The 20,407-nt window shown below is 32.1% G+C and overlaps 1 protein-coding gene and 1 pseudogene across 3 annotated transcripts in view; both read left to right on the forward strand.

Annotated features, from left to right (window-relative positions):
* The window catches only part of LOC128244938 (piezo-type mechanosensitive ion channel component 1-like), a 99,215-nt gene extending 91,968 nt beyond the window's left edge, over positions 1-7,247 (forward strand). For all 3 annotated transcript variants that reach the window (XM_052963095.1, XM_052963096.1, XM_052963097.1), the window contains one exon: positions 5,863-7,247. In XM_052963095.1, coding sequence (XP_052819055.1) covers positions 5,863-6,142 — 280 coding nt within the window. In that variant the 3' untranslated portion in view covers positions 6,143-7,247. The remainder of the gene's footprint in view (positions 1-5,862) is intronic.
* Positions 7,248-14,848: 7,601 nt separating this feature from the next.
* Positions 14,849-16,024, forward strand: LOC128245024 (type I iodothyronine deiodinase-like; annotated as a pseudogene).
* The last annotated feature ends 4,383 nt before the right edge of the window (positions 16,025-20,407 follow it).

Below are 20,407 nucleotides of genomic sequence, written 5' to 3' on the forward strand. Positions count from 1 at the left end.
CAATTACAACAACAACAAAAAGGCCGCAGCAGCAACAACAACACACATACGCACATGCATTCACATTTTTTTTTATTATGATAATATTATATGAGGTGATGAGTTCGACATTCATTTTGTGTTTTGACTACTTCAATTAAATTTGAACAAATTAGGCACGTTTTTCTGCAGTAATGTAGAATGACCTTTGTCTCGACTGAGACCTTGTAATGGAGATTAAAAAAAATGTCATCATGGGTCATACATTAATTTACACATCGACAAAACGGTCTCACTTAGTAATAATTAAAATGCGTTTATTCAATTTCTTCACCATAATTTCTATAAGTATCTAATTATCAAGCGTTATGCATTTGTGAATGCAAAAACAAACATTGAAAAAACATCATTGCAGCAAATAATATTTATTGAAATACTCAGATAAAATAGTTAAAACTATTTAAAATCACAGAATCAACCATGGCATAAATGCATATTGCAACTTTAATAGTTGCAAGCATTAATGTGTATTGTATCTGCAGTAGTTGCAAGCATACATGCATATTGAATTGGTAGTAGTTGCAAGCATAAATGTGTATTGTATCTGCAGTAGTTGCAAGCATACATGCATATTACATCTGTTTTAGTTGCAAGCATACATGTGTATTGCACCTGACTTAGTTGCAAGCATACATGCATATTGCATATTTAGTAGTTGCAAGCATACATGCATATTGCATATTTAGTAGTTGCAAGAATACATGCATATTGCATATTTAGTAGTTGCAAGCATACATGCATATTGAATTTGTAGTAGTTGCAAGCATACATGCATATTGCATAAGTTTTAGTTGCAAGCATACATACATACAACATATGTAGTAGTTGCAAGCAAACATGCATATTGCATCTGTAGTACTTGCATCGATGACTGTTATGTATCTTTAACAGCATGATGCCAATTATTTTAGATGGTACTTTATTTGTAGTGTATTGTTTGTTTTATTTGATACCTCTGTTCAGTTTTTGTTTATTTTGTATACTTTTAAAAAAGGTTATAGTTCAACTTGACACAAATTGGTGCACACATTTATTCCATTACATGTGTTTCAATGTGTTAATGTTTGGGCCAAATGTCCTGTAAATCTCATTTAAGAATGGTGAATTTGTGCACTGAGGCAATCCAGCTGGACTATAACTACCATATCCATTGGCTTATACATACACTCAACAAAGTTCATTATGTGTAGATATAGATTATCTGGGTCCGTATTTATAAAACAGTGAAAACTTTCAACTTTTGATATATTTTTTTATAAACTTAAGCAATTTTTTAAGATCAAAATATAAAATCAAAACAAGGAAAGGGTCTAAATAATAAATTTATACATATCATTTTGATGACCAATAGAATGTGTTTAAAAACCTGTTAAAATCTTGAAAATTATCATAAAATGGAAAATTCTCGGTAAGATTGGGAAGTTTGCTAACATAAATATGGAGAAAAACAATATATCACGACTCACAAGAATACAAGGTGGTATATTATGTAAAATTTATAATAAAATCTGCAGGAGAAAAAAACCCAGTTGTTTCAATGACTGACCCCTAATGAATTTTGATGAATGAATATGTCGAACACAAATATCAGTGCATGGCGGTCTTTCATTTGTACTTGTGTTAATTCATGTTAAGCATGTTTTAAGCTTTGTTCATTGCACATATTTGGTGCGCATATTTGGTTAACATTTTCACAATAATTTTTGTTTTATAGCACCTTGTACTCAATATGTACTAGTATTTCGGTGTATTATAACAAATATAAGCTTTTACTTCTTACTAACCATTTTATAAGTACAAGTATATTCCCGATGTTTTTTTTTTTGTAATTAGCTTAACAGGCCATAAAGGACTGTGAACAAATTCTGATTTCAACTTATTCCATTGGTGCTTACCATTTTCTTTCTATAATTCTGTTTTATTTTAAGTTTTATGTAGTTTTAATTGTACTTCTAAAGACTGATATACATGTATAATTGTTGGATAGGATAAGAAAATCATGCTGTGCTTCTATCATTTAAAAAGACTAGAAACTTGGAAATCCATTTAAATCACATTATGTCATCAAAGTCATTTTGGTTTACACGTTTGCCGACAAACTTTGAAGTTACGGAAGCAGTTTGCCTGCAAGACAAAAATGTTACCCACAAATTGAATTTAACTGAGCATGATGACAAATAATATGAGTCTAAACATCCAACGTTAACCCAAGGATACATAATAAATAGAAATACTAAGACAGTGTTATTTTGTATTTTAGATTTATTTGGTTACCATTTAAAAGAGTTATGCCTTAACTTTATTGCATATAAACATGCCTTTGTAAGAGTAAATTTCCCTATATGTTTCTCCTTCAAATGTAAAGCTATAATTTCATGAAGTCAAGCGCTGAAATGGATGATTAAACTATGAATACAACATAATAAATGTATTGTAATTTTTTCTATGGTCTGAAAATTTTGCTTCATCTATTATTTTTTAACGAGCACATGCTTATTTCCTTATCTTATTATCCAATCATAGGTTGTTATTAGTCAATGTTTAAGTTAACTCTATTTATTATTCACTATTATTATTTTTTATTTTATTTTTTAAGGTGACACTCTTATTAATAATCAATACATAAATTTTTATTGATACACTTTAAACTACTTACTAAATAATGCATTTATGGAAATTATTAACCTTGTATTTACTAGCTGTAATCACAAATATATTAAATGATTGGTAAATGCTAAAAGAAATGTATTAATTTCTGGTTAATCTTATTTGGAAGTAAGAGTGCATATCTAACTTTGTTGGTTTTATTTTTTTCGCATGTAAGATATTGTTGTACACAGCTTACATGATTGTTTATGCATGAATTCGAAATGGCATTTATTCAATTTGTAGTAATTTATTAAACTCAGCAGCTTCAAATGAATTCTGTTTTTTGTTTGAATCGAATAGAATGTATTTGTGACGGTTTTACATTGTTTTCCAATATCATTATAACAATTCTGTTTAACAATTCGCTTTTTTAGTTTTTACTCCAGATATATTTGAATGGAACATGTGTATACATATAATAATCCAATAATTTTGTATCTTGTAAAAGCACAGTGTATTTTTCAATTGTATTTACTTGCACAAATTCAGCATTATCAGCTTGTTAAGTACACTGACTATATTTTGCTTGGCTTTTCCCTAATTATGGATGCTTTGTTTCTAGATGGCTTGAAATACACAAATTATGTCACTATTTATATCATACTGACCTACAATGTGAATTAATTAAGGCCTTTGATATAAAATTACAACACCTTCTAGAAATTAAACAACAACACAATAGTGACCAATAGTTTCACACCGAACAGGTTTTTATTACAAACTAAAACAATGAATAAATATATAAATATTTAAGATACTTGACACCAGATTCTGGTATAATGTTAGGCTCAATTATTTATGTTTATTCAGAATCTCGGCACTGCATTTTACATTACTCTTATTTCTAATTGAATGAAGTCCATATGTATGAGTTAAATATATTTTTGCAGCACTCTTGTTTAAAAACATTTCAAAAGGAAGACATACCTTATATCATGTGACTTGTAGGCTTTGATTTCTGTACTTTTGCTTTCCATCAGGATAAATAATTGTTTTTTTTATTCGTACTTGGTGTTCAATAATGATATGCAGCCTTTTTCACAGGACTTTCAAGTAGAGTATCAGCTAGAATGCTTTGGTTGCCCCAGTTGTTTTCTTACTAAACTTTCCTTACCCAGCCAGTTATGACCGTGTTCGACATGAGTCCATTTCAGAAACGTCCACTCTTGTGAGATGTTTCAGTTTACATCAAAACACTCTTTGTGACTCTCTTTCATTTTCATTAACAGTTGAACAGAAAACAGTTCTTGCTCAAGTTTAGAATGTAGTACTGAGACGAAACTATGTAAAGTCATACGCTTGGGATTGCATTTGAGGTTTAAATTAGGGTCAAGGACATAACAGAAAATTGGGAAACAGTTTTGGCTCAATAATTTTTGTTAGGAATGATGTGCAGTTATTAGATTTAGTATATAGCAAGCTTATATAGTAGGTTTTGAACTAGGAGATGGTTACTGCCGGTATTTAGATACCCTAAACTTCATTTTGCTGATATCAGGTGATTTATATTGTTTCTATGAGGGGTTTAAAGGTTGGCGTGGAAGAACACATATTTTATTTTCTGCTTATCAAAGAGTCATGCTTGTTCTTTTAAGGCTTTGATTTCTCTACCATTGTTGTACATTTTGAGGAATAATTGTTTCTTATCCAATAATGGTGTTAAATAAATTAATCAAATGTAGACCCTTGGAATTCAATTTAGGTGTCATCTGATATGCCTTTCACTTTGTTTGCTCCAGCTTTGATGTCTTGATTTATTTCCGAGTTGTTTTAGCTCAGTCAGAGACTATATCCCACGCAAGGTTGGCATTCTTCCAATTTGTTGAGATGTTTCAGGAACATTTTAATATTTTCAAAATTAGCCTCCACTGTTCCTTTAGTGTTGCCTAGGAAATCTGCAATGGTGTGTTAATTAACACCAATAACTCAGCAGAAATAACATGATTATCCTCTCAAAGTTTTGTTGGCTTGAAAGACAGTTTTGGTTTGTGTTAACTCAATGTTTTCAAAAAAAAATGATTGCAATTTCCGTTGAGCTCTTGAGATATCACCTAAGAAATCTTAAATTACTTTTTCCATGTCTTCCATGTATTTAATACGGTGCATGACACATACACTATCTAGATGGTTTTCTTATTTTTCTACATGCGACGTTGACTTATTTGTATTGGAACGATGTGCTCGACCAATTAATAGATTTACACACAACCAATTTCAAAGCAAAACAAAGCATTGCCACTCAGTCACCATGAAGTTTTGCATTATTTTACTTATACAAAGCATTTGGTGTTATACAAAGAAAATAATATTATAATTATTTTTAATCACATGAACAAACTTTATTCCTTCAATATATTTCCATTTGTAATAAAGTTCATATTATAGCAGTTTTTACTTCGCTGGTTAATTTTTTAATCATTTAAAACTTAATTATAATGAGAAGTAAAAGTGATCTAGTCGTAATGGGATCCACTGATAGACCATAAGCTCACTAGTTGCACTACCAGGGACCTCTTAAAGGACACCGTAGGAAATGTATGTACTTAGTTTCTGCAAAGACTCGGGGTTGATTTATGCCTATTATAAGCTGTCAAAAATCAAATAAAATACATTAGTTTTAACTAAAATTAATGATCAAACTCATAAATTTAAAAAGAGAAACCTTTTATGAATGTTTCCATAAAATATGCACATAAATTATAACATTTACAATTCATTAGAGGACAAATAATCGCATTAAATAAGAGTAAAATAAGAACTTCTGTATACATGTACCAATCAAGTTCTTTAGTACCAACTTCAACACGATTCTGAAAGCAATCGATCCTTATCCAAAAACTGTTTCTTCCATATCCCCTTTATAAAATTTATGATGTTGTGTTTATCTGTTTCATTGATTTCTGTGTTTGCATTGTCTTGACAATAAAATGAATATTGGTTTTAATGTTTAATTAACTGAATGAAAAACGTGACCCATTTTTTACACACCATCCTTCGAGACATTGTCAATTTCACTATTGGGCTTATCCCTGTAATTATCATTGCATTTTTGCTGAATTGAATGTATTAGGATGGATAAGCAGTAGGTTACAAATGTTTAAACATAATTGTTAGGTAATTATTGAACTTATGTACATTTTAAGCAAATATAGATAACAAACCTTTGATTGACAGCATCATCGGCCTGTACGTTACGTTCATCCTGCTGATTGGCCGAATGCTGCGACTCTCGACAACAGGAATGGCGGCCACAATATCATTCCGTGAGCTTCCCAACGTAGACAACATCCTTCGACTGTGTCTTGACCTCTACTTGGTTCGCGAGATGAACGAGTGGCGCCTGGAGGAGGACATGTACGCCAAGTTGCTGTTCGTGTACAGATCTGCAGAAACCAGAGTCAAGTGGACCCGGCTTCGGAATTCGCAGATTATAGAAATGAAGAAAAATATGTAGACTTTCATGTAGAATAACAAATATTGTAGAGAATGTATTCATAAAGACATTTATGATTTACAAAGTCGCAGTTGGTAGAAAAACTCGAACGTTTTTCTATTTAAATAATTAGGCAGATTTTAAAATCAAGGATGTTCAATGGTTATAAAAGATGTTTACATACAAACGTGTTTGTATAGTTTTGTAAATCAAATTTGATTTAAAGCGTGTACAATGATAAGTGTCATAAGTGTTAAACTACCATATTGATATAGTATACCAGACATTTTCTTGTTTTTAAAACAGCACTTTTAATTATTTGCTGGATATGTAATGAGAACATTTGCATTATTCTTTATGCTGTTTTTTCCTGTTTGCAAATGGCATGTTTTTTTGTATGCTTTTTCATAATTGGCACGTTTTTTGTGCTTGTTAGGAATCTCACCCCAAACTTAGTAGTGTCATAAAATCATGATTCTTCATTGTAAATATGTACCGAATATAATTATATTCTCAGTAATTTGTATAGTGGTACTTATTGTACATTATTGTGTACATTTTGTATGTTAACATTGTCTTGTAATTAGTGACAATTACTTTAGTTATCATTAAATTACATTCAACAAAACTCATATAGAAAGACATTCTTGCCATTTAGAGAAATAAGCGATATAATTGTAAATGTTGTGATTTGAAATATATATATACTCTGTAGATTTTATAGGTTGATTGCAGTTTAAATTCGGTTGTATAACTTTTTGAGAAACACCCTACCATTGTCCGTATAATTTCAAATGTTTTATTAGTGTTACTGTAGTCTTAATCGTGGTCAGATTATTTTAGAACATTATATTTTATGAATTATGTTACCAACTGTTTCACTGTTTGCAACAAACGTCTTCACAGTTCCTTCAAATACCATTCAAAAGTTTTTGCAGTGCTATAAAGGTGCTCCATTTTATGAAATAATTTATTTTTAGATAGTGATGATAGTGATGATAACGTGCATATATTTTTTTTCATTTTATTTTTTTAACAAGTTTTTCAAAGAATAGAAGTCAAGGTATTTGTTAAAGACTTTCTGGCGTTTTCAATGGTGTAATTCTTGTGGGCGTTTATCAACTGAGAAAATGACAGGCGTTGGCATCCCTGTCCAAATTATTAAAAGGGGGGAGAACAAATTCAAAGGACATATTAGTAAAATATTCATACAATTTCCTTGTTGCATTTTTTATTTTATTTCCTTTACTTTATTTATTTACTGTTGCTTCTGTTTTTGTTGCAGTATCATAGGTTTGTATGTGTCGCTGGTTCTTGTGATTGGACGGTTTGTGAGGTTCTTCTTCAGTGACAGCTCGTTTAGAATCATGTTCGATGAGTTACCGTGTGTCGACCACATTCTTAGCTTGTGTTTGAACCTCTATTTGGCGCGAGAGTGCAGGGAATATCGCCTAGAGGAGCAGCTATTCTCTAAGTTGCTGTTCTTATACAGGTCACCTGAGGCTATGATTAGATTCACAAAATTAAAATTGGATTAAAGTGTGTGTCAACATAACGTACGATATTTTTATCATTCCGGGAATAATTATATATATAAGGTTTATTAATTTACAAAATGTCATTCGCTTCATATAAGCTAATTTTATAGGAATAATGTAAAAATGTAGCTAATGCATTTGTTCAAAATGTTGTGCGCGAGTAATTAAACTGGTACTTTAATTGTGCAAAGACATTGATTGATAAATATCATTGCCCTTGTACGTAAGGGAAAGAAGTTATGAGGTTGAAATATTTATCATCATTATGGTTCAAATGACAATTATACTAGCACCATTAATAATATTATTATACATTCATCGATATGTATGATTTTATTACTATGGTTTTAATCTTAAATCATCCTAGTGTTAAATGATAAATTACCATAACTGTGCATTGGCTATATATGAATAACTACACAACATTATACGAGGATAGAGGTGACTAGAGGTCTGAAACATGCAAATTTAACATGAGTTGTATATTTCTTGTCAATTCTTTAAATGAATAATTAAAATTGGTGTTTGTGATTTATGTTTCATTGGATATAATTAAGTGTTCGCAGGGTATTTGTTTGTTACTTATTTCTATTTATTTTCTACATTGTAATACTCAGGTATTCTGTGTTTTTAGTGACTGTTTACAAGTTAATTATAATTTAAGTTAATAAATAATTTTATAACAAAACCAGTCTATGTGTGGCATTTTAGTAGTTACTGTTTTAAACCCAATGCCCGAGAAACGTTTTGACAAGAATAACTATCATTGGTTAGTGAATTGTCATGGATGTTGCATAATTAACCTTTTTATGATTGTAAGTATTTTAAGAAAAAAATCGACATGTTTTCTTTAAGCTTTGATATTGTTTGTTTATACCTTCTGTAATATTGGTAAAATTGGTATATATGTTCGCAATCACAATGACTATAAGTCTTACTCAAAATCTTGTTTTTTTGGCTCACAGAAAACTTGAGTTTTTTTTGCGCCCGTTGGTTATAATAAATGTTATGATGTCTTTTTGGCGTATTTATTTAAAAATGCTTTAAGTCTTGAGTCTTATATTTCAGTCTTTTGGAGAGTACTAAAACCTATTTTGAATTAAGTTTGGACTTATAGCCTAGTTTGCATTGAAGTGGATCATGTCTCACTGTTTTACGCAACATTTTCGAGAGAAGGAAGTGAATAATGTGTTTATGATCACTTTTCACTCTTTCTCTTCTTATGGTTTAAGTTTTCATGAAATAAAAATAATTTTGTATATAATCCAATGATAATAATAATGATGATAATAATAATAAAAAATGTGATTATAAATAGTTTAATCTATTGTTGTGTGACAAAAACATGCATTGTGAACTCTTCAGAATGTTTCAGACATGCGCATTGCGTTTTCATACATTCTCTGGATGTTCGAATATTTTCAGTCTCAATTTAAACCCCCTTTTATCCTTTCAGTTGTTTTGATTTCTTTCGAATATTATTCTTTTGATGAATTTCTTATTTGTTGACTAATTTTAAATGTAATTGCCTCCATCATCATTATACTCATTTTGAAGGTGCTCACGACGATAAAATAGTGCTTTATTTGTAAAAAAATAACTGTTTTTCGTGCAATATTTTGTGTATTTATGACCATGTAACTATATCGTATGTGCAAAATTATGTCATTTGCGTATGATCCGTGGGAAAACAATAGGTAAATGTCAATATTGATGCTGTTTTAAACAGTAGAAGTGTAGTGGATTGTTTGTTTGTGTTTATATTGTATAAGCACATGCGATGTTTCATGGTAAGCTATTAAGATTGTTCTTTTTTATCCTCTGTCAACTGCCATCGACTTTTGACTTGAAACACTCTATCACCTTTTTTTCTTTATGAAATTTGGCCAAAATGTGCATTTCTATAACAACTAGAATTTCAGAAAACTTCTAACGGCGATATTTTTGTTCGAAGCTAATGAAACTTGGTCAGAATGTTGAGATTTTTTTAATCTGTGTGGAATAAAGTTCTTTGATGATGTCCGTTAAGAGTCTTATGGGTCAATAAATAGGTCACTGAGAGCCATATTCACTTCCCAAACTTTATAGAACTTAAACGAAGATGTTTTTAGTCTTTGTTCAAATTCAAAGCTGTATGAAACTTTGGCGAGTAATATAAGGACTTCTTGGCCTCTTGAATTTAACCATTATGTTAAAAGTATGATCGTGAAATCCGCTGGTGACACAATCACTTGATTTACTGCAATATTGAAATAATAATCTAACAGTGGCCTGAGGCAATAAAACAATTTTGAAACATATTCTTGCAAAGCCATTTCAACAACTTGAAAAGTGACCGAAACTACAAAGTTACCTGAGGATCTGAATTTTGTAAAAAAAAAAATGATTAAGTGTTTGTGTGTTATTATACATTGTGTATTTTATTCCGTAATTTTTATTGCTTATTGTGTACATGTATTTGCTTCATGTATTTGTGTAACAAACCATGGCTTATGTAGTATTTTGTTAAATATATGGTACCTGTTATACCGGGTATTTTATGCTTGTACATTTATATTACTTTAAATAAACGCTTACGTTGTGAAGTGTTGTTCAAGTTTTTTCCTAAAAAAACTAATTGCACGTGCGAGTGAGTTTTTATACCGGATAATACAAAATAACTACCGAATAATACAGATATTTTGCCAAACATTGAATCGCACTCTTATAGGTGATATACAATTAAATAGAGTGTAAAAAGTTTCATTTTAATAGTATTGATACTTATTAAAAACATATGATATCAAAGATTTGCTCTCCCTCCCTTACTTTGTATTGTGGCTGTTTACATTGATTTGCCACTTGGTAGGTAAATGTGATATAAAATGCGTCCTTTCTCTTATCCTATGTCTAATATGTACGGTATGGGTAATTGAATAGCTGCTTTACCTACAGGCCTTGATAATTATATGAAATACAAACATCAAACAAACATATCATGTTCTCATATTAAGTTAGATGTATGATGTCATTTTTCGTACCACAATAAGAAAACAATGTTGAGGTATTTCTTGGCGAAAATAAAAATTATTTGAAAAACCAAACTTCCGAAAAAATGTTATTTCCACGAAAATAATATTATGGGTGAAAGCAAAATTTATCTTTAAATTAAAAGGAAACAATTAAATTTTAGTTCAGTAATACACGAATTACCTTAATTTCATTGCATTCCATTCGAAATGACTCCGATAACTCATTTGATCATTATTAGAAGACCTCTGGCGAAAAGAAGAGATTTTGGAATAAGTAAGATAAGTGATGAAAACAAAGAGTCTTTCAACAAATTGGGAAAATATCTGCGAATAACCAACTGGCGGATGCAGAAAACATACTCAAATAAACCAGTGTTTTTAGTGAAGAGTAGCTTAATACCAACATCAACACCAAATTAAATTAGTAGTTGATCATTCGGTCCCAAACTCGGAACTAGTAGGTGTTTAAATACTTGAATAACCAACTACCAAAAAGTATCTAGATGGAAATTCGAAACCTCGACTGCCAACTACTTTTCAACTTTACCGTCATACTTTTTAGTAGGTACTAATACTTTTCTCCAGCAGTAACCTGTCTTAAAACAAACAAGTAAAGCAATGCATCTAATCCGAGCAAGGAATTTAAATTTATCAATTGTTTTGCAAATAAAGCCTATGATTCATACTTAAATATGCTTACCTATGGGAATGACACTTCATAGTATTCTTAGCTTTTTCGGTTTGTTACAAACAACAATGATTATTAGATGTATATATTTTTAACGAATTCTTAAAGTAATGCATACTTATAGATATTTCAAGACATCAATCGCCAGTACCTTCGGGAAAACTTGTCAACGAAAATTGATTATGTCATTTATCAAGCATAGCACGGTAGTGTATCCGTATCAACATTATATGAAAGAGACATTTTCAGACCATGCATAAGCTCAAAACGGGTGTGATTATATATGTTGCACCTAAATTCATGCGGTTATGAGAAAAAATTGCAAAATTGTATTATTCGATATTATTTGAGTAACCGTGAAAGTGTGATATAAGCATTACTTTGGCGTCAGTTGTGGTTAAATTGCATCATTAGCTCCAGAATTATACACCTTTTATGTTAAAATACAGCAGATTTATTTCTTGATCATACCGTAACTTAAGTAATAATTATGATATATGATAGTGAAACTTGGTGACACTGTGTGTAGGCACACAGTTTTGATCCATTTACATTGAAATTTTTAGGAGTATATGATTGGCATTCCGAACAGACTACACATATATTATAGTTATGAAACTTGGTCAGAACCTGTGTCCCTATTAAATCTAGGTCATATCCGGTCAATGAAAGACGATCTTGTATAAAGATCCTTCTCACCCATTCTGTAATAAGAACTACCCGACTGTACCCGGAAACAGTTTATCATATTACGTCAAAATAACGCCGAAAAATCACTTTCAAAGTAGAATTAAACGCTAATGACAACAATATATTAAACATATCATAAATATCACGGTGATATAAGAGTTGTGTTGCCCTCTGACACTAACAATAACAATATAAATTATTTATATTCATATGCGAGGATCGCGATCGGAACGTTTCCGAAAACGTTACCTTCATCGGAAATTATTCGCAATTAACGAAAGGCAGTTCATTTGAGGCGTAAATATATGTACATAATAATTGTCAAGATCGAGTATCTGTAGGTCATATAAGAAAATGAGACATTGAAAATAAAGACCTTGTTAATCGTCCCAATGCCATATCTTGACTTAATCTAAACAAAAGATGGGCAAGAGTGCTAGTTTAAACTTGTGGTGTACCTAGTCTACCTCTTTACACCTGCTACAGTCATTTTATTTAGATAGCGAACACGCAAGGCAGGGTTCCTGACTTGCGCCAATGAAAAGAGTTAAGAATGTTGAAAAAGTTTAAAGTTAGAAGAGTCAAAAATTGGAACAAAAAAGAGAACACTACTTAAATATATATTTTGGTCTAGATTAGATGCATGCATATTGAAATGAAGCAATTATTTCTCTGTTTGTTTTGAAAAAAAAAGACATGATGTAGTACGGCATTTTTTGTGTTCAAATGTTTGTAACATTACCTCTAAGCTACTTGGAAAAAAAACATGGCATATAGTCTCTAGTGCCACTAGCTAAGTGTATTTCTTCTATATTATTGCAAAATTTCAGATTTGATCCAATTTAGCGGTTATTAAGTCAAAAACGTTATGGTTTAATTTATGAATAAGATGGAACGATACTTGTTGTTTGTCAGAAGTAATTTAATCTATGCTGATTTAACGTATATAATTATGTTTGTATAATTGTCTTTTAAACCGTCCATCTTACATACATTGTGTAATTATTAATATTACGGTGATCATACATTGCAATTTGTAAATATATCAAAGAGTTATTTTCATTTGATAATTACAAACAGTCGATTGTAAATACATCACATTTGGGCCGAGGTTAATGTCAAGATAAAGGAATGCAAACCTAGAGATAAACGTGACCTACCCTTATAAATGAAAAGTTTAGCATGTTGATTATCATGTACGACAAATGGGAATAATCTAGACCGAGGGTATGTACATGTACTATTTTATAAAGCATTGTATAGCATCTAAATTTGTATATGTTCAATGATGTTACGGCCGGTAAGTGCATTTGGTTGCACTCGCTTCTCACTTATGCGTCTATACCCGGCATGGGTGCAGGTGAAATTGGTACCTAGTGGGTTTTCTCCGAGTTCTCCGGTTTCCCCCTTAACACAAAACCACACACACGCGCAACACCATAATAGCTAGAGTGACTTGGCATAAGTTAGACTAGTTTTCTTTGCAATCGATGTTAAAAAAAACACAATATAAAGCTAATCTCATTTCATTCATGTAAGCAGTTTAGGACTTGACCTAAACTTCGTATCAAATACGGACACTTGATTTGCGAGGTATTGCGCTCGAGCCCGTCTGTTTCAGAGATAGCGATTTCATATACATGTACGAGCGTATTTTATTTCGTTTCCTATTTAGACTTTGCATTTGTTTTAGCTAAAATGTGCGGTATTCGGAGGCTAAATTTGTGGGTGCGCACAGTACTGATTGGAACAGTAAGTTTCGTGGTGATATCGCTATTGGACATCCTGATTGTTACAGTATGTAAACGATTACCGAGGAAATGGCTACCGGAACGTTTTCATAAAGAAATATTAAATAAGACATACAAGGAAAGTCCGACATTTAAAACGTACTTGGTGTGTCTGGAAGTCGTTTATCAAAGACTGACGTGCAGGATCAGAGTTGGCAAGGTTGCACCCAACCCGAAAATTGTCTCCAATGAAAAGCAAGTTCACAATTTATTAGATTTTCAAAATCCTGATCGACTTCTGGTTGTTAATTTTGGAAGCTGCACGTGACCACCGTTTATGGCGAAATTGGCCCAGTTTAACCAGCTTGTAGACGATTTTGCCCACGAAATTGACTTTGTAACTATATACATAAAAGAAGCACATCCTTTAAACGGCTGGAATTTGATAGGAAACAAACATTATATACGACAGCATGAAACTATCCAAGACCGTATAAAAGCTGCTAAACTTCTCTCTGACTCTGGGTAAAGATGTCCATTGTATGTCGACACAATAAGATGTCCATTGTATGTCGACACAATGGACAACGATGCACAAATTGCATTTTCTTCGTTTCCTGAATCCTTGTTTGTTCTCGAGAAAGGGAAAATAGCCTTCAAAGCGCTTGGACCATTTGCATATGATCCATGTAAGTTACGATCTTGGATAAATGGAAAGAGAGTAAAAAGCAACAAATTGGAGTAGAGCATATTTGAACTGCAATGGTACGCCGTACGAAACACAGAAATTTAACGAGTTTCTGTAAGAAATTGACTTGACACTCACTGAAGAGATAACCACCAACTATATTTCAAATTGGCCTATGATCTACCGTCCTCTCCCAAAACTAGAGCAATCAAACTAGAAAACGAAGTCACGATACCGTTTAAGATTTGTAAATCATACACACACGACATAGTTTAGTTTAAGCGCAGTCATCGTCTATAGTTAAATATTGTACCGCGTCCTACCTTTTAACCGTATCGTTTATCGTTTGAATAGGTATACGATTGCAAATAGAACACTCGTTTACAATGGGTATTTTATAAAGGCAAATGGTAAGAGTGTTATATTTTACTGAAAAGTATTCAGATAGAGGTGATTTTATGGAATTATCATAGGATGGTTTCGGCATATTAATCAATATTATATTTTATATGTTCAAGTCGTTTCACTGCAGAAATGTTTTGGATATTACGACAAATTAAGATCCTGATCTTGACACTTCTTATAGGAACGGCAAGATTTTTATTGTTAGCTTCCATGGACACTCTCATAATTCCAGTATGCAAACGATTACCGGAGAAGTGGAAACCGAAACGCCTCGCGAAAACAGCACTGAACAAGACATATAAGACTAATGTATCATATAAAACATTCCTGCAATGTCTAAGAGTTGTTTACCAACGTCAAAAGTGTAACATTTCAGTCGGCATGACCGCTCCAAACGCGAAAGTTGTTTCGTTGGACAAAAAGCTACATAATATATTGGACTTCCGCCGATCTGGACGACTGCTGGTTGTGAACTTTGGAAGTTGCACCTGACCCCCGTTTATGGCGAAATTGGCTCAGTTTAATCAACTTGTAGACGATTTTGCCCACGAAATAGACTTTGTTACTGTATACATCAGAGAAGCGCATGCTTCAGATGGGTGGAATTTGATAGGAAACAAATATGAAATCTCCCAACATGAGACGATTGACGACCGCATAGAAGCGGCTAAGCTTCTTTCTGATTCGGGTTTAAGAAGCCCCCTTTTTGTGGACACGATGGAAGACAATGCTCAAAAGGCCTACTCCTCGCTGCCTGAGGCTCTGTTTGTTATTGAAGATGGGAAAATTATATTTAAAGCGTTTGGACCTTACGCGTATGATCCGAGTCAGTTGCAGTCTTGGTTAACGGACAAAGTAAGAAATTTCAACAAAAGCGAATAGTGATAGTATCTTCTTACCCCCAATGTTTTAGTCTAACGATAAACGTCTGTTAAGGACGCTTGATCTTATTTCTTTTTGTGCGCATATTTGCATTGTATGCTGTTGTTGTTCAATTTATTATATTCATGTATTGTTGTTTATATTCGTGTTTGTATTTTCTAAATGAATTTTGATTATGGTTGTATTTAATGATCAACAGTTAATGACTGATTTGACAGAAATTTAAAAGTCAATTCACGATGTCTGGTCGATAAATAGATTCATAAGGCTCTTTTTTGTTCTTTTTCGTATACATTAAAACGGAAATAGTTAACATACACGACCTGTACCCGTTTAACTTTACACCAGTATTTTAGCCCGAAGGCAAATTTCCTTCTTAGATATCGCAAGGACGGATTAAATGACACGTAATGAAACCCATGCAAGTAACAAATACTTATAATATTATAATATTTTTTGTCCCTCTTGTCACATTCATTTGTTTCATAAAAAGAACTTGTCTTGAAAAAAACAGGCAGTTCCGTTGCAAAGAGGATAACGCGGGAAAACATATATTATTGATGCTGAAAGTAGAATTAATGTGAGAGGCGTAAATGACTTGAAGTTCTATAAACGTGATAATTACATCGCATATGCAAGGAATACTATTCAATTCAGTTAATCAATGCTACAAGACTGCAGCTGCAATATGCGTATAACAAGGGTAAATAATTAAATCAGAGTGTTATTTCAACGCCACTGTTCAAGAATGGAAAGGTTATCAAAATATCCCCCTTCCCCGATGAATACTATCCTGCCTTGTCTCATTTTATATTTAAACAAGGAGAAGCATAACAACAACTTAAAATGTACTGTTTTTTAAGTTGTAAATGCACAAGGGACAATCATTGGGGGCAACCAGGCACGCACACACATATACTGCGAATGCTTAACGTAAGTTGAACACTTAACGTTGGGAACGGCCATGGAACGGGCAGTGAACTAATTAGGTTAACCAGATTTAAAGCACCCAGTCTCACACTGTATGAACAAAAGTTAAAACATACAAAACAAGCATTAATAAATAACTTCGTCCCTACAATGATATATTCAATGCACATATACGCATGGTCTTGTGATCTATTTTACAGAATATTTTCGCTGCTCTTATGATAAAGGTATTCTTTGATTTATGCATTCTTTAATACTCCTTTAAACTGGATCTCATGTAAGTGTTTGTCTACTTAGTTTGCCCCTGAAGTTTTCATTTTTTATTATTATATATTGCCAGAAAAAAAAACTGCCGTTCAGTGGAGACTTTTTATGAACGCAGTTCACGTATATGAATAAAAACGACTATATTGACTTTGTTATATCGGTAAATATAACGAGAAAACATCTAGCTAGATATATAAAATGCAAATCGATGTATAAGAAAGCTTCAAACCGTGTACAGAAAAAGTAGTTTTCACAGTGTTTGTTATTTGATGTTATTCGACGAAAACAAATCCTCTTTGGAAAATAAATCGTTTCTCTGGTATTACTTATAAAATGAACTTATTTAGTTCAATAAAGTAAATCAGTGTTTTTCACCAGTGAGTGTTCGCAAAGCAAAATGCTCAAAAGCAAAGCCATTATTCTATTAACGTTTCGAAAATGATATAAACGTAGTGTAAGTACGGAATGCCGTTAGGGCCATCGCCATTGCCTGTGAAAGTGTTGATCTAAAACGCGATACTCGATAATACAATGATTAAAACACGAAACTACGAAGATAAAAAAGCGACAGTACGGTGACGAAAGCGCGACAGTAAGATAACGAAAACGCGATAATAGGACATTACGATGACGATAATGCGATAAACTATCGTGATATCACCATCGTATTGTCGCATTTTCACCATCGTAGTATCGTGATTTTGCGTTTTCATCATCGTAGTATCTTACTGTCGCGTTTTCATTATTTTACTGTCGTGTTTTCATTCTTCTGCTGTAGCGTTTTTATCAACATACTGTCTTGTTTTTGTCATCATTCTGTTGCGTTTTCATCATCGTAGTGTCGTGTTTTCATCATCATACTGTCGTGTTTCAGATTGACACATTCACAGGCGATGGCCCTAACGGCATTCCATAATATATATGTAAGTGCTAAACAATATGTTGTCTATAACATCACGAAAACATTTACGCATCGTTGAATGAATATTGATATTCATATTGAATCCATTTAGCTGAATATTTAAGTTGCTCTTTTCCATAAGGCAACATCAATTTGACTCTTTACTAAGCGCCAGGTTCCACTTTCGAAACCTATCTATCAGGCAGGAAAAAAACAAGACAAATCCAAAAAAGTCAAAGTGTCCTTAGTAGAATTTTTTTACATTATAAAGAAAATCAACCGGAAAGCAAAACTATGCTCTTGCAGATTAATTAAATATTAATTAGAAAATTAACTTGTATATGGTTTAAAAAGCGATATGTTAGACAAAAATAAAAAGATGATGGGATAACTTTAACCACCATTTGACAGATGCTGAGATAGGAAAAAAATAAAATTTATCCAGTGTTCATTGGCCAAATTATCAACACAAAAGATTCATTGAATTTCATTTAAATACAAATAAGTCTGAATCTGACTGTACATAGATTGTTTATATGGTAGACATTCTTTAGTTCTTAACTGTTAATTTATAAGAATCATTATTTTTTATTACTTATATTATATGTCTTAAACAACAGACATATGTTTTATACTATACATATAAACTTGATAATTTATTATAAAATGTCTTAATCCACAGACATATGGTTTATATTTCCGTGTTAAAACATACCTCTTCACTGAGAGTGACATATTTAGTTAAATATATGTGTTCATCAATATTGTAGTGTGTGTCCGTAACAATCAGCTGCGATACTGGCAAGATTGTTGCTCTCTAACTAATAAAGCGTCATACTAATGGTCCGGTGGTAATGGGTTAGAACTTGTCGCCAAGCTAATAGTGGTGCAGGCAATTTGAATAATGCTGACATATTTGCTGTACGTATGAATGGCAGACATTTAAACTTCAATTTTATTGTTCATATCAAGGGCGCAATGCTACCAAAAGGCCTCCAACTCTGATTTCCTAGCTAGTTCTTTTGAAAAATGGGAAAAAGCTGTACGATTGAGCTGTTTTCAAAATTTGTATAATAACGCATCATGTTCTGGTTTAAGCCGAATTATTCCTCCATGAATATTCTTGCATGTTTTGCTGGGATCACCTAAAATGCTCAGTGTGCAGCCTGAACACTATGATGCTGAAACAAAGGCATGTATTGCAATCATCTGATAAATCTAACAGGGCGGCTAGCTCAAACAACACAACCACCACAAACCAACAACTACACAATGCAAGCAATGTTTTCTTTAAAAAGTAATATTGTTGTTTTTTTAGGAAAGCTGAGAAAATAGAGAACTTTAACTTAAAACATACATTTCGTAGGGTAATCCTAACTGGATTGAGAAAAATCCGATGTATTATTGTATACATGCCATTGACTATGCTCATTTCTTTAACTGTCGTGTATAGTTTCTGTGCGCTCAGGATTTTTCGAGTTGAAGTTGTCTGCTTCAGGTATAAATGAACATCTAAATATTTATTTTATTTCATAACAATTACTTACTCTAAAAACAAGCACATATTATGTATAAACGCAATCCAATTCCTTGTTGTTTATTACAGTACAATGGGCCTTCTTTACGCGGATTGAATATGGTGTAAATCGCCAGCGGCCTAATCACATTTTAGTATATCCTTACTACTATTTTCGAGGCCGGATATTGCCGAGTAGTTACGATTGATATTACTATATAAACTTCATTAATGCGTTTTTAAGCTTAAATTTTCTTATTTTCAGAATGCGGATTTTAAAAACTGTTGTTCTTTTGGCTCAGACCATAATCGACGTTCAGATGCCCATTGTGTGTTTACACATTGGAAAACGATGCACAAAATTTATTTTCTTTGTTTCATGAATCCTTGTTTGTTGTCGATAAAGGGAAGATAGCGTTTCATGTTTAAGTACTTAAAATGTTTTTTTGGGCTCAGAATTTTTTTCATAATAATAGATTACAAATAACAACACATGTAAGATCATATTTATCTTAATAATACAATGAAAATTCTGCAAAGAAAACATATTTTGAGTAAGACTTTCGTATCAGATTATATCAATTTGGCGTTCGCGATCTACATTTTTACCGTATCGTTAATATCACTCAGCTTTTGGCCTTTTTAAAAAAAAAAAAACAACAATCGAACAGAAAAATAATAATCAATTTTTAGTGCATGGACGAACTAAATACTTCCATGAATATATTACCTTACTGTAATTAGTTATGCTGACGCAGATAGATTTGCGTTAATGGATTTATCTAATTTACTTTACAATTTAAGTATTTTCACTGTAAAAAAATGTTTTTTTATTTTTCGACAATTAAAATCCGGATCCTCACACTATCTATTAGAACGGCAAGATTTTGTGTAACAGCTTCTTTCATTCTTATGAATCCAGTGTGCAAACGGTATTTAGAGCAGTGGCTACCGAAATAACACGCGAACAATTAAAGTACTAAACAAGTCAAGGCTAATGTTTCGTATCAAACAGTCCTTTATTGTTTAAGAGTCGTTTT

The sequence above is a fragment of the Mya arenaria genome, chromosome 8, assembly GCF_026914265.1.
Source record: "Mya arenaria isolate MELC-2E11 chromosome 8, ASM2691426v1".
Lineage (NCBI taxonomy): Eukaryota > Metazoa > Mollusca > Bivalvia > Myida > Myidae > Mya > Mya arenaria.